This window comes from Pelobates fuscus, chromosome 1 (genome assembly GCF_036172605.1).
Source record: "Pelobates fuscus isolate aPelFus1 chromosome 1, aPelFus1.pri, whole genome shotgun sequence".
NCBI lineage: Eukaryota > Metazoa > Chordata > Amphibia > Anura > Pelobatidae > Pelobates > Pelobates fuscus.
Window position 1 is genome coordinate 173,675,944 of NC_086317.1, and position 14,587 is coordinate 173,690,530.

Sequence of the window (14,587 nt, forward strand, 5' to 3'; positions counted from 1 at the left end):
GCTGATTATAGCCGATATCTGTTGAGTTTCAAGGTTAGTACTAACCTTGTTTGGTCTTTTTGACCACTGCCTGGCCGAAAGATGGATTTTGTCCTTCAAACACCTTGAAAACTGCTGAATGTAAGAAAAAAAAAAAGAACAGAAATAATGTCAGTTACAATTCTTTTATGAGCTCAAATAGCCACACATGATATTTACTACCATATCCCTTTCAAAGGCAATTCAGTCTTTTCTTTTGATAATTTACCATTTCAATGACACATGGACGCAATCTATGTCTCAGCTGTGTTAATGTTTAAAATCCTTTAACGTGTCTCATGCCCTTCATCATCACTGATTTAAGTGGATGAATCTGGATACATCAATAATGAATTACAGCGTTTTGTCTTTATTCATCTCATCATTCTATTTCGTGGAAAGGAACTAATTCAATAAGCAGAAAAGCATCCCTCCTCCTTCTCTCGAGAAAGGTCCAGATGGGAGACCGAAACATTGACTATTTTCATATGTGAATAAAATAGCTGCCATTTCACTTCTCTCCTTCACTTAGCTTATTAAATAAGTCTGTGCATACACAGATCATGTTTTAAAGTCCCATTCTGACCCTAATGCACAGCATGCTGACACTGTAGTGTGGGGCAGAACTATGATTTAGTGGGAGTCACACTCCTCTGCAGAAGCTGCTATTGGCTGGAAAGACCATTCAAGAAAGAGGCTGAAAGAGGCTGAAAGAGCCTGGAAGGGTAACTCACACTAATCTCGGACAGGCGAGAAAATAGCGCTGGTTGTAAAATTAAAAACACTTTCACCATAGTTAAAAAAAAAAAAAAAGGAAATTTATATAAAAAAAAATATAACAGTTATGCTGTTTATTATAATATCTCCACCAGTCGCGGTTCTGTATGCTATATATTTTTTTGGCCTGAGAGAAGTTAAAGCAACATAACCACTACAGCCTGCTGCAATAGTTATGAGGCCTGGAGTACCCTGGCCATGTTTCCCAGTAAAAGGGGCAAGTTGTTTTGTAACAGTTTGCCTTGTTACCTTGTCCTGTCGGCCATCTTGTTTCGTTGTGATGTGTATCCTCCAGGGCTGGATGCCGATCCTGCTGGCCACTCATTGGCTGAGAGCATCAGTTTACCGCTCTTACCCAATGAATGCAACTCTGTGCATAGCAATATACATAGTATTGACATTTGATAGTCTGGCTGATGACACCCCAGTGATGATGTTTGAGGTGGAGTTAGACGTCCAGACGCAGAGTGGTTAATCTCCGTATAATAACAAAAAAGAATAGTTAAGAACCAGCGCTTATTAATTCCAAAATTCAATAAAACAATATGACATCAATTTAAGTTAGCTGCTGTACATTCGAATGTTTCCTTAGAATAACACCATAACAAGAAATATATAGCAAAAGAAAGAATGTAGGGCTTATTTAGGTACAGATGAAACAAAATGGATCATCTGTTTAAATTCTCATAGAAGTTTTCTCATTTGAGGGAACGAAATATACGTTGATATCTATAAAAAATAATTGAACATAGTGCAGATTATGCAAAATAAATTATAAATCCTAGTGTTATAAGAAGTATTGCACTCACAGAGAGCTGTTAACTCAGCTCTAGTTGAAATCGCTTCTGGGTCCGTTTAGGCGACCCACACCATTAGCGATGTAATTCTTCTTTCTCTATGAGTAAATAGAAATGCACACAATTGCGCAGTATTGCTGTTACAATGCCCACAATTACAAGAAGGGAAATCGCAAGTGGGTACTTACAAATCTAGAGTCATCAAGTAATGACTGAATTTTCCAACGATATGCAGGTTAGGGACTGCGCTCCCTTCTTTTAGAATATCAGTGGCTGGGAACCAGGATACAAAATTTGAATTTAAAAATAATAAATTTATTCACATGAATTAAAATTAACAAATAAAATTGCAACAATGTGCCAAATCCGGAACGCGTTTCGCCACTGTCCACGTGGCTTCATCAACCGGGTAAAACCGTTCAGTATCTCCAAGTTCCCTGTTGTGGTTTAAATACTTGAAAGTAGCGGGCAGAGAGCCGGTACACGGTAACCGCCTCACGTTAGTACCACCCACAGGTACTACGTGTGCGGTCCATGCCTCCCTCTCATGCCGCTGCTACAAAGGAGCCGAAAAGGGATTGCCGGTTCTTTCTCCTTTCGTCCCATACTTCACTTGTAAAAAGTCCATAGTTCATTCTTTAAGATATTTCGTTATGATAATTCCTTCTTATGGGATGTGATTTATAAAATCTCCTTTTGCCGATGTTTTCGTTAGTTCATACATGGGAATACAGAATACAAGAGACAAAGTATCAATTTTTGTTCTTACCGGCATCAATTATTCAATACTTCGTAAAAAGAGAGAGAAAGATACAGAATATCCTTCTGTGTCCAATTAACAGCAGTCTTTTATCTCAAATTTAATCCATTCAACATTGTTTATTTTTAACTTTTCCCTAAAGTGCAATATGTAATAATCCTCCATGAGGATTCAGAAAAAAATGATCTTTAAAAACGGAAAAAGAGAAAAAGACACTTATTCTTATTTTTAACGTGAAATCATTCACTTGATCAGTCTTATCATTTTGTACCAAATCCTAAACCATTTAATCTTATATTTTAGATTCAATACTGTGTAAGGTCCTGAATGTATAAGAGAATATTCATTCTTTTTAATAATTAAATTCAAATAAACATATAATTTTGATCTGAAATTTGAATGTTTGCAAATAATTAAAAATATTTTGTTTCATTATGTCTAAAAAATGTTTTTCTAATGCAGATTTAAAAACACAAAACGAATTCACTTAAAAACAATCACTTAAAAAAGTATAAATTCCAGTTAGTATATTAAAAATCTTATAATAGCTCTCAAATAATAGAGCCAACACATAGCTTCACTCTCTTAAATTATATCTTAATGGTATACTCGTAAAATACCATAAAAAAAACAAAAACAAAAAAAAACTTTTATTATAAAAAATGGCATAATTCAAAGTCTGAATTAAGACCATTAGGGATTAGGGTGTTAAGTTTGTCCACTCCATATCACTTTTTCCAAGTTCTCGCACGAAATTCCCCCCTCTCCAATTTTTCTTAATCTTATTTATGCCTGTAAATGTTAGGCCTTCTGGGTTTTGGTTATGGAATCGTTTCAAGTGGCTAGAAACACTGTGTTGTTCATAGCCTGTTTGGGTCTTGTAGATATGTTCTCTTATCCTGATATGTAGGGGGTCTAGTTGTTCTACCCATATATCTCAGTCCACATGGGCAGACTATAAGATAGACCACATTTTTAGTGTAACAAGTTATGAACTGTCTAATATCAATTTTCTTATTGCCCTCAATGATTATATCCTTCGTTACTCTTCTATTAATCTCCGTATGTCCATCATTTCACAGTGAAATACAATGACCACTTCAATGCTCTGAAATGGTCATGGTGCCTTAAGTAACACTTTAATATTTAGTAATTAGACTGGTTTGATGGCTAATCAAGGTTTCTGTGTTTTTCCTATTCAGGTTTATGTAAGAAGGGCGTACATTGCTTATGAATTAAACAGTGTTCAGCATCGTCAACTAAAGGATAACACGTGTGTGGTTGAGTTTCAGTTCATGCTGCCAACCTCCCATCCAAACAGGTCAGATTCTTTCTCAATAATTTGTATTCTGTTTATTATATATAGAATTATTCTAAAGTATTAGACTTTTTATGTTTAACCCCTTAAGGACCAAACGTGTGGAATAAAAGGGAATCATGACATGTCACACATGTCATGTGTCCTTTATGGGTTAAAAAGCCACTAACCTTTGCTTTATTTATGTGAGAAAAATAAATGTTTTCTAAGTATACTTTGACAATTTTAAGAAATTTTATTTTTCAAGTCAGTCTGGCTGTTAGTGATTATATGAAAGCAACAATCGCATGGAATTTTCTATTGCTATTACAATTGTTTTAATTTTAAATTCACATCAGAGCTTGTAGTAAGATCTTCTGAAACCTGAAAAGAACATGCAAGTTTTTTTAAATGTGCTGCAACTTTCTCCGGACTTGTGTTATGCTAATTTACATCATAAGAGAACTTGTAACCATCACCAAGCAGTAGAATTTAAATTGGAGTTAAAGAACTAACTATTTTTAAATCATCTAAAGGTGGAAATGTTGATCGGTTATATCTACTTTACATTTTACCCTTGCAAAATGAATGAATTAGAATGTCAGATATAAATGGATATATATTTTCATTAAAAAGCCAAAAAGTAAATAAAAGTATATATATATATGTATGTGTGTGTATGTATGTAGATCTATCTATATAAATATAGTTAGAGGCCTGTGTAAATGTTGGAAGCTGTGATTTTCATATGGAGTAGTTAGTGTATACATTGGGTTGGACAAATGGGGAGGTTACTGTGTGAAATGTGGTGGAATTTAAACAACATGGGATGCGCTATAATAAACACGAGAGGCTCTGAGAGACATGAGGGTTGCCTCAGAGAGAAACAAAGTGCTAGACTGAGTAAGAAGCCAATTGCTAATAGTACTGATAATAGGAATACAAATTATGGTGTTGTTTGTGTTTTCTTTTCAAGCCTTTCCCACACATTCTTGTTGTATAATTTTCAAAAAAAAAATCCAATTCTTTATTTTTGAATGACTGTCTGGACATAGGTATCATACCAAATCACAAATGAATCGTAGTACAGATGAATTCCTTATGAGTACATGCGAGAGTAAAATAAGTCTCTTTTAGATAAATGACAATCTCCTGGGTATTCGCTTAGTCAAAACATGTCAAAAAATTTTATATGAAAATACTATAAACATAAACCAATATAAGCTATTAACAAGTTAAGGTTTATCTTTCGTAACTACATATAGCTTATTGTGGGCCAGGATAGAATATACACCTCTCCTGATCTCTCCGATATCCATACACATAATATGTAATATCTGAAGGAGATTCCTGTAATGTCTCGTAAACCTTTCCACCTTGAAGCTAAGTTAGTGCAGAAGCAGTGGGGGAGCTTTGCAATATTCAGAAATGCAACACGGCCATTTGCATCAGCATTCTCCAACTCTAGAATCTTTTAATGTGGGCCAGAGCAGGCTATCACTAAATGTGTTTTCTTGCTTCTCAAGTGACATAGGAAACATTGATTGTTGTGGGTAACTATACCTTGTTATAGTTTATGTTGTGTTATATTTTTATTTTTATATACTACATGTTGAACATTGTGTTCAGACTTTAGATTTTCACACAGGTGACAAACCTGGAAACATTTAAAACCTGGGGGATCAAATTAATCCATTATAGTGCCCGTGTTGTGTTCAACTGGCTTTCCTGGAGAGATCTGTTACTGGATATTTCAGGAATGTGTGATCACAGAAGCTGAAGAGATCTGTTCAGCAAGGTCCTGCAAACACGTATACATTTATGGTTACGGATCAAAAGAAGGAGTGCACTAGAGCATTGGGTTAGTATATTTAGGGTTTAGGGTAGAGTTAAAATTAGGTTCAGGAATGCATTGACCTTACTTGTAGAATAAGCCAAAGTCAAGATTATAGAAATCAACATTGATAATAACATGGTCAAGGGTCAACACCAGAAATACTGTATTTGACGTTGGGGCATGGTTTTAAAGGGACACTCCACTGCCCAAATGCAAAATAAATAAAAATCACTGTTTAGTAGATATAACCCAAACGAAACCTTGCATGCATCTTATTATTGGGGATATATCTAAAAGCTTGCTGCAAAACCTGCATTTCTCTTGTCTGCTGCCTTTGCAAGCTCTCCCTTTCTAACCCCGCCCAGGGGTGAAATCACAGACTTCCCAATACAACTCAATAAGAATTCTTTGTAAGGTGCTCTGGGCAATTGCAGAATCTTGAGGTCACCTGCATTGAGCTAACATAACCAGGAAGTATCTGTTGTCTGCTTGAAAGCCACATGGGTGTAATCAGGTTAATTTAAAATGAGTCAGTTTCTATTGAAATCTGCACTTTTTTCAAAATGAAAAAAGAGTACACACTGTAATGGATCGCCTGGCACCCCGACTGGGTACCTCCGTTGAAGGATGCTCCTAGCGTTTCCTGAGGACTCCAAGCACTCTGGCAGACACCACAATCACTGAATCTGAGAAGCATATAAATCCTCTCAAGCCTCTGAATGCTGTATACAGCCGAATAGGAAAAACCATGCGAATAGGTTTACACTCCTAGCAGTCAAACTGGAACAGCATACAATAAATCCTCCCCCAATAATGAGACGACACTTCACTTTGAGGGTTAAGCAGGAACTGAGGCTGGCACACCCAGCCTGGTTTTTATTACAGTTGTTGAGAATACAGGACCGCCCACAGGGAGGGACAAAACAACCAATCAATCTGTACAATACACACAGACACTCCCACACAAAATCCTCCCCTCTGCCTGTAATATGATTACTGAACACAATGGGTAATCTCATTATCACAGGCAGAAGAATACAGTTTTATAAAACATATCACAGGGAACCCAAAACATACAATAACCCCAAACCTGAGTATATCCTCAGAACCAGGGGATCTGGGTGAACCACATGAATTTAAGCTAACAGAAACCATGAAATAGTGTCTGAGCCTAGGGGAAAGTTTATATACTGTGCTGACAAGCTCGGATTGAGATACTCCAAGAATGCTAATGTGAATAGTAGTAGACTGACATGGCATCAGAGTAAGCCCCCAGCAGCACTGTTGGGGTATTGTGAATTTCCAAGTGCCAGAGAGCCAGCAGGAAGTAAGTGCTGAGAAGGTTATTGTAGGGTTAAATATGTTTAGGATTAATATTACATGTAGGGTTAGAAACAGATTTAGCATTAGGCTAGATTCATCATAAATCATTAGTGTTCTGAAAAGTATTGCTTATCTCTATTCGAGAAGTTTTTGCAAGTCCAATACTTTTTCTTAAATTCCCCAGCAATCCCCTTTTTTTCCTTCTAGTTATGTTTCTACTACTATCATTTTTCAGTTTTTACCTGCCTCCGGCCAAATGTTATTCTGCCTCAAGTATTCAACAGCCACAATTCACAATACTTTTGTTTACACCTTTACATATCTCAGGTGAACGGGTCATGGTTTTCTTTGCAGAATAAAGTGTTGTTTTTTTTTAAATTTATATTATAGTTTTTATTGATCATTCATCAGCACATTCAAAGAATCAGTGTACTAAATATAATAGGAATTCATACAAAGGAGAAGCATATCTATGAGTGGGTGATGCATATTAAAGTGTAATTGAAAAATACATGTTTTGACGTCATGAATATACAAAATAGATTATATAAAAATCCATAAATAAATACGGATCATTACAACATAAAAATGTTCAAACTGTAAAGTGGGATCTTAGATTCCAACTGGAATCTACTGTAAGTGTTAACATGCTTCCTTGTGCCTAGGACTGCATGAAAAATAGAGAACAGAAAGACCGACATGAAGAAAGAAAGAGAGTAACGATAGGAAGATATAGGAAGGTAGGAAAGAGGTTATCGTTAGGGGAGTATGGATTTAAGGCTTAAACATCTGACCCCAAAATATGTGTCTGTAAAATAGTCCGAGCATGCCGACTGTTCAGACAGCCATTGAAACTAATAGATATTTTTATATCCTCGGTGCCTGTTGAAATTCAAAATAATTATAAGAAATTTGTCTCTGAATCTTCTATTGAATATTTGTATTCGTAAACACAACAATAATGTATTTTTAAAACTGGTATGTAAAATGGACGATGAGAAGAAATTTGAAATTGAAAAGATCCTTAAAAAAAATAAATCGAAATTCTGTATTTAAAAAAAATTTCCATACAGAAAGGAAAAAGTGCAAATCACAAAGAGTGTAAATTTAACAAAAAAAAAAAAAACCATCAAGAAAAGTAGGAGAATTCATGCACCAATGATAATAGCAGCAGAACTTACATAAGCAGAATTAATAAAAGGGGAACATGAATATAAGTGATTGACTGAAGTAATAATACACCCTTCAAAAAAAGGGCAGGAAGTGGCAAATGAAAACAAACGGTAGCAGATCGGGTGAAAGAAAAGAGATGAGTAAGGAAAAAGGAGAAGCAGAGGAGAAAGTCAAGAATTTGGCTAAGGAAGATGAGGGTAAGAGATCCATGAACCCCCACGTTATATGAACATTTTTGTGGTGGCATAGACTGCAGCTGTTATTTTTTTTTTTTTTAAGGGCTCAAGTAATTGTTCCAATGCATCAAGGTCAGAAACCTTCCTACTGGCAGAATGTAAATTTTATCCCACCCCCTGAATTATTGTATGTAATAACTGTAGACACATGGGACCAGAGGTTTGGAAAACTTACAGATCCAACATGAGGGGGCACTTTATTTGGGACATAAATACCACATGTAGCGGTTACACCGTGTAGCAGAGGGGTTTCAACCGCTGGAGGGTGTCCTTTTCTCGTGAGGAGGATTCTCAGCATCCAATCGTGATCCAAGTGAAGAAGCTCTTACAAGAGCTAGTGTGAATAGCTGTATAGCGGTTACCCCCAATAAGAGACAGGACTCTAGATTGAGGGGGAAGTAGAACTGAGGTTTAATGGCAGGTACTCTCCTTTTATGAGGTGCTCCCATGCAAGGGAGACACCCACAGACAATTAGGCATTAACCAATCAGGCAATGGTTACAACCCACAGATTCCCTCCCTTCTGCTTAATTGAGTTTCTTACGGTATCTACTCAATTATCTCCAAGCTAAAATTTATACTTTTTTATGCATTTTTATAAACTTATATTTTTATGAACAACACAACTTGGGGACAAACATATTAAAAAATTTTACAAAATCTGTTCAGTGGTTCCAGAAGTATTGAAAAGTCTCTTTGGACCGACCGCACGCCTGTTTGCATGCCCAAAACAGTTCCACAGATTCAGGCTGTGCGGTCGGTCTATTTCTGCCTTGAAAAATAACAAAGTTCCGAAGGCGGCGTTTGAATAGTCGAACGCACTTCAACTTCTGTCAAAGTAAAAACGGGGTTAAGTTTCAGCGGTGGTCGTTAATTAAGTGGCTGTCTATTTTACACGAAAAAGATGACAAAGTCCCATTCGAACGTGCGTTCGAATCTACGAATTGTACTTAGTCTCCAGCCGCAGTGTCGAAGGGCAGGGGAAGGTACAGGTCAGCGGTGTTCGTTCAAATGTGTGGCCGATTTCCGTTCCAGGGATTTGACTGCACACACCGCTGACTACGTTCGACTGCATTAAAATGGCTGCCGCCACGTGTTCGATTGTCTAATGGGGGCCACTTCGACTACTTCGGAACTTCGGCTGTATCCGAAGTGCCATATCAAACGTACCCATCCTTTGCACAGCACAGTTAAAGGGCCAGAAACAGTCTTTGTTCTTAGGTGCAGGGCAATGTGGATGATGGCAGGAAAACAAAAGGTAGAGGTTCCCAGGCAACATGTTACAACATAAATTACAGATCCAACGAAAAAAACAGGGGGATCTGTTACACCACATTTACCTTCCTTTTTTCTAATGGTCAGTGAATAGAAAATGGTATATTAACTCACGTGCAGAGGTTTATGTAAGATCTTAGACAGTTTGCACTGATGCATATAGAACTCGTTAAAGAGCTATACAATTTATGAGTCCTTTTGATCAGCTTTGGGCAGGATTAGGTGCCTGATAAGTTCTATGCAGGTAACAGAGATTATTTTATACTAGGCAGTTAATGTGACAGGGCTTATTGAGCCTCACTGTATCTTTATGTTAATGAAGTTTCGCTGAATACAAACAAGAAGACTTGACTTTATCTCCTTGGTGTACACTTTATTAAAGGAACGTATCTATAATACGATGAATCCCTACTAGCACTAGCTGGCATTGCTGACACAAGGCTGAATGTGTCCTTTTCTTAATTTTACCCACAACTGTCTAGTATCATATAGCACTGTTGTTTTCCTTTTGTTTTTACAAAGACCTCTAAACATTTCACATTTTAATTGCCTAGTTCTGGTGATTACTTGCCTACTGTAGTCTTAAACATTTTCTTCATCTTAGTTCACATATTTTTATTTTGGCATGGTCTGCTGCTATGGTGGACCTATATGAGTTCATGTTCAGTGCTCAGTGCATTCTAAGACACCTTTCTACACACCACTGTTGGTACAAGTGCTTATAGTGCAATGAGAGGTTATCTGAGCATACGTGACCTTTCATCATGGACATGGTCCTTCCACCTCTTTTATTAGCAAAGTATTTTTTCAGACTGACACTCACTGGATGTTTGTGTATATACAGAATTGCAACCAAGTAAACAATGTACTTAGTAAAATGGCAATTGTGTGCGCGTATATATTTATATTAAAAAAACAAACTTTAAGCTACTTGCTATATGTTTTTTATTTTTTGTTTTTATGAAAACGTGTTGGCACAATGGCAGGAAATTATTATTTTTTGTTTTGTCCATATTACATTTTTCTAAAAATGTGTTAAAAATTGTTGGCATTTCTCTGCTTGAAGTTTGCCATTTTACACATAAATATGCATTTTAGCAAACATAGAGTGTAGAGTTTGCTGATTTAGTTAGAGAAGTAACACTGGTAAAATGAAAAGGCCTATTTGAAAGCTGTCATCTTTCTTAAAGGAACACTATAGTCACCTAAATTACTTTAGCTAAATAAAGCAGTTTTAGTGTATAGATCATTCCCTTGCAATTCCACTGCTCAATTCACTGTCATTTAGGAGTTAAATCACTTTGTTTCTGTTTATGCAGCCCTAGCCACACCTCCCATGGCTATGATTGACAGAGACTGCATGAAAAAAAAAACTGGTTTCACTTTCAAACAGATGTAATTTACCTTAAATAATTGTATCCCAATCTCTAAATTGAACTTTAATCACATTCAGGAGGCTCTTGCAGGGTCTAGCAAGCTATTAACATAGCAGGGGATAAGAACATCTTAATTAAACAGAACTTGCAATAAAGAAAGCCTAAATAGGGCTCTCTTTACAGGAAGTGTTTATGGAAGGCTGTGCAAGTCACATGCAGAGAGGTATGACTAGGGTTCATAAACAAAGGGATTTAACTCCTAAATGGCAGAGAATTGAGCAGGGAGGCTGCAGGGGCATGTTCTATACACCAAAACTGCTTCATTAAGCTAAAGTTGTTCAGGTGACTACAGTGTCCCTTTGAGCAATCTACAATGTTTAATAGTAAAAAAGCTGAAACATGTAAAAGTTAATGTATTTGTGTTCAATAATATACTTATTATATATGTATATTTATCCTTAGCATACATCTTTTTCTTTCTCTTTTGATTCATTTTAGAGCAGAGTACCTGCTGTTGCTCAGTGTGTTTTGCTAGAACACCTCTCATTAATTTGAATCTTTGGGTATCGACTAGGGAATTTTAGGCAAAATTAGATCTTGAAACATAGCTGAGTTGGAGAATCTGACCAATTATGAAGTTTTGACCTAAAATTTGCAATTCCTTGGTAAATTCCCAACAATTCCCTTTTTAGTGAATAACCCTGTGTGATTTCAGAAAGGATCTAGGAACCGTTCAAGGGAGAGTGATTTTGACAAAGATTGATGTTCAAAGCTGGACTTGTTATGAAGCAAACAAGGGTCTCTCGTACACAATCTGACCCTGATTCACTATGCTTTTCATGTATGTCAACTCTATGATTAAATATATTTTAACCACATATGTCAAAATATTTGTTATGGAAATAATTGATACGTGTGCCAACAAAGCTGACGCCTACAATCAGGGTATACATAGAAATTTCTTCGCTCTAGAGTAAAAAATTGCAATTGGGGGTCTCTTTTTGCCATGCCCTATAATTGTGAAGGTTGTAATTCATCAGGAGTGTAAGTAAATGGCTGAGCAGGTTTCTGTAGCAAACACTACTCTTGCTAGCTTAGTAATTACACCTTTGCTTGCAGTTTTATTGGTGTCATGCAGTGAAGGAGTTTTAGTTTCCATACTAGCTAGTTTATATACCATTAATTTGTATTTTTTTATTTGTATATAATATGTATGTTCTTTACTTGCTTGGAATTACTACTTGGCATGTAGTGAATGTGACATACAATTTTATTAAACATTTAAAGATATAAAATTTTTTATATCACGGTTTACCTGTTTGTTACTTAAAATCAGTCTGTGTGTGATAGCTTTTAAATGATAGAGGCTTTACAGTGCAGTCTGTTTGATGTGCAATACATATGTACTTTCCAACTCAGTTTTTTTTATAATTGTGTTCCTATGAACCTTTTTGGCCAGTCAACCATTACTTGGTTGGGAGCTATTCTGACGCACTGTTTCAGCAATTTGTGGTGGAATAGATAACATTTAGGATTTGCTGAGGTTGTATGCCATATTTTTCAGAATACGTTGTGGACTAAAGTCTGTCCTCAAAATAACTTCACAATTGGATTACATAGTTACATAGTTGCCTAGGTTGAAAAAAAGACTATAATTGGAGTTCAACATTGGAATTCCATTGGGTTCTTTAAGCATGGAAACTGTATTTTAGACCAAGACTCTACTGGATTTTCATCCAGTGTCTAAACACAAGGAGACTACTTCAAACAGTCAAAACTAGAAGTATCCTGTATAGTACGTAAAGGAGGACTTGTTGCATTTGGTAGCAGGTAGAGCAGGACTTGCCATGAATTGAACTAAAATGGTCGCCTAAGACCCAGAGGTTAGACAGAAACCAAAAGATCATAACTTTAATTTCACTATCCCTATGTGAGGAATGATGTTGGGCCCTAAACAGGTGATCTTTCTAGGGCAGGGATAGGCAACCTTTGGCACTCCAGATGTTGTAGACTGCATCCCCCATAATTCTCTTACACCCATAATGCTGGCAAAGCATCATGGGAGATGTAGTCCAAAACATCTGCAGTGCCGAAACTTGCATATGCCTGTTCTAGGGCCACGTGTGCAATAGGCAGTAATGTTACAGTGTTAAGAACCTTATTGATGGATAAATATTCAAATAAGCAGATTATTGTTTATTTTTTGGGATGAAAATTTGCTATGTAGAAAGCATCTGGCAAATAGTTGATATATATTGTCTACATAGCAAAGATCAGGGGTAGGCAACCTTTGGCACTCTAGATGTTGTGGATTACATAATCTCCCATGATGCTTTAACAGCTATAATGCTGGCAAAGCATCAGGGGAGATGTAGTTCAGAACATCTGAAGTGCCAAAGAATGCCTACTCCTTGTGCAGAGTATGCCAAAGCAAATAGTTATAAGTATTATTTATAAAGTGGTAGATCCCTATAAGGCAGCTCTCCTCAGGTTACCTAGCCTGTTTTATTGGTGAAATATAGTGAACATAAAGGGCTGTGTTTTCACCAACAAACTGTCATTTATTAAATTTCCATTTTCAAAATATCCAATAAATTAAAACACACAAAGTACTCTGAGAATGGCTGTGTTTTCTGCATCGGCTATTCCGTTGGTTATTTATACAGTTGTAATAAGAATTATTCAACCCCCAATGAAAATCAGATTTGTTGTCAAAATGTACAGACTCCCAGCTGTTTGCAATGGAAAAAAATCAAACAAATCAACATATCTGTTGACAGTGAGATGCATTTTTTGCACAGAATTGATATGAGGCAGCCCAGAACAGTCATATGTACCCCTGGCTTAAAAGTGCATTATCTCTGTATGTGTAACGCTTGAAGCAGAAACACTGCACATATAGACTTCTACTAACATAACCACTTCTAGAAGCAGAAGTGATCATGATGGTTGGAGTAACACTTAAAGTTTGTGATAATAAAAAAATATGAAACTGAGGTCAAGTATATGTTGGCATCTTTACGCCATTTTTTTTTAGCATAAAGCATACCAATATAACACCACCTACACATATATAAATAACAAAACAAACAAAAAAAAAAAACTCCTACCTTTCTTTTTTTCAATTTATCTCTGAAGATAGCGTCACTTTTTTACAAACCCTATTGATTGGTCCAATAATTTCAATTGTACTGCAATTCCTCTTTAACACTCACATCTGTTGGGAGTGATCATACCCTCATAGTTTTACCCCTCCCTTACTCCCCACAACCTACCTTTAGAAGATATACCTCTCCAGCCTCCCACTCTGGATACACCCAGTCTCTTGTGCAAATTGTAATTAAGTTCACAGTAATGGGCTGAATGGAATTTTTTTTTTTTTTTTTATTCTTTATTTTTGCGAGTAATGGCATATAATACAACATATTTTGTGAGTAGCAGGTATATGATTTAGACAATACAGTTATACATACATCACCTATCTGGACCTACTCATTTTTTATTAGTTGGGTACTAGTGCGCCCAGGCTCTTCTGTAGGTGGACCTACGGCTTGTGGTATGGGGGGTGCTGGTAACAGGCTTTTCGCACCTTGTGGCTAGGTCGCAGTGCGCCCTGATATGTACTCTTTAATAAGGCGCTTATTTTGGGGTTTAAGCGGGTCTTTAGCTTCCCAAGGCTATGCTATATGTTTGAATGTTGGTGCTGGTACAGGTGGCT

At 36.5% G+C, this 14,587-nt stretch overlaps 1 protein-coding gene across 6 annotated transcripts in view; it reads left to right on the top strand.

Annotated features, from left to right (window-relative positions):
• The window catches only part of ACACA (acetyl-CoA carboxylase alpha), a 429,246-nt gene that overhangs the window by 171,859 nt on the left and 242,800 nt on the right, over positions 1–14,587 (top strand). For all 6 annotated transcript variants that reach the window (XM_063452852.1, XM_063452842.1, XM_063452868.1 and 3 more), the window contains exon 28: positions 3,555–3,673. In XM_063452852.1, the coding sequence (XP_063308922.1) occupies positions 3,555–3,673 (119 nt within the window). The remainder of the gene's footprint in view (positions 1–3,554; positions 3,674–14,587) is intronic.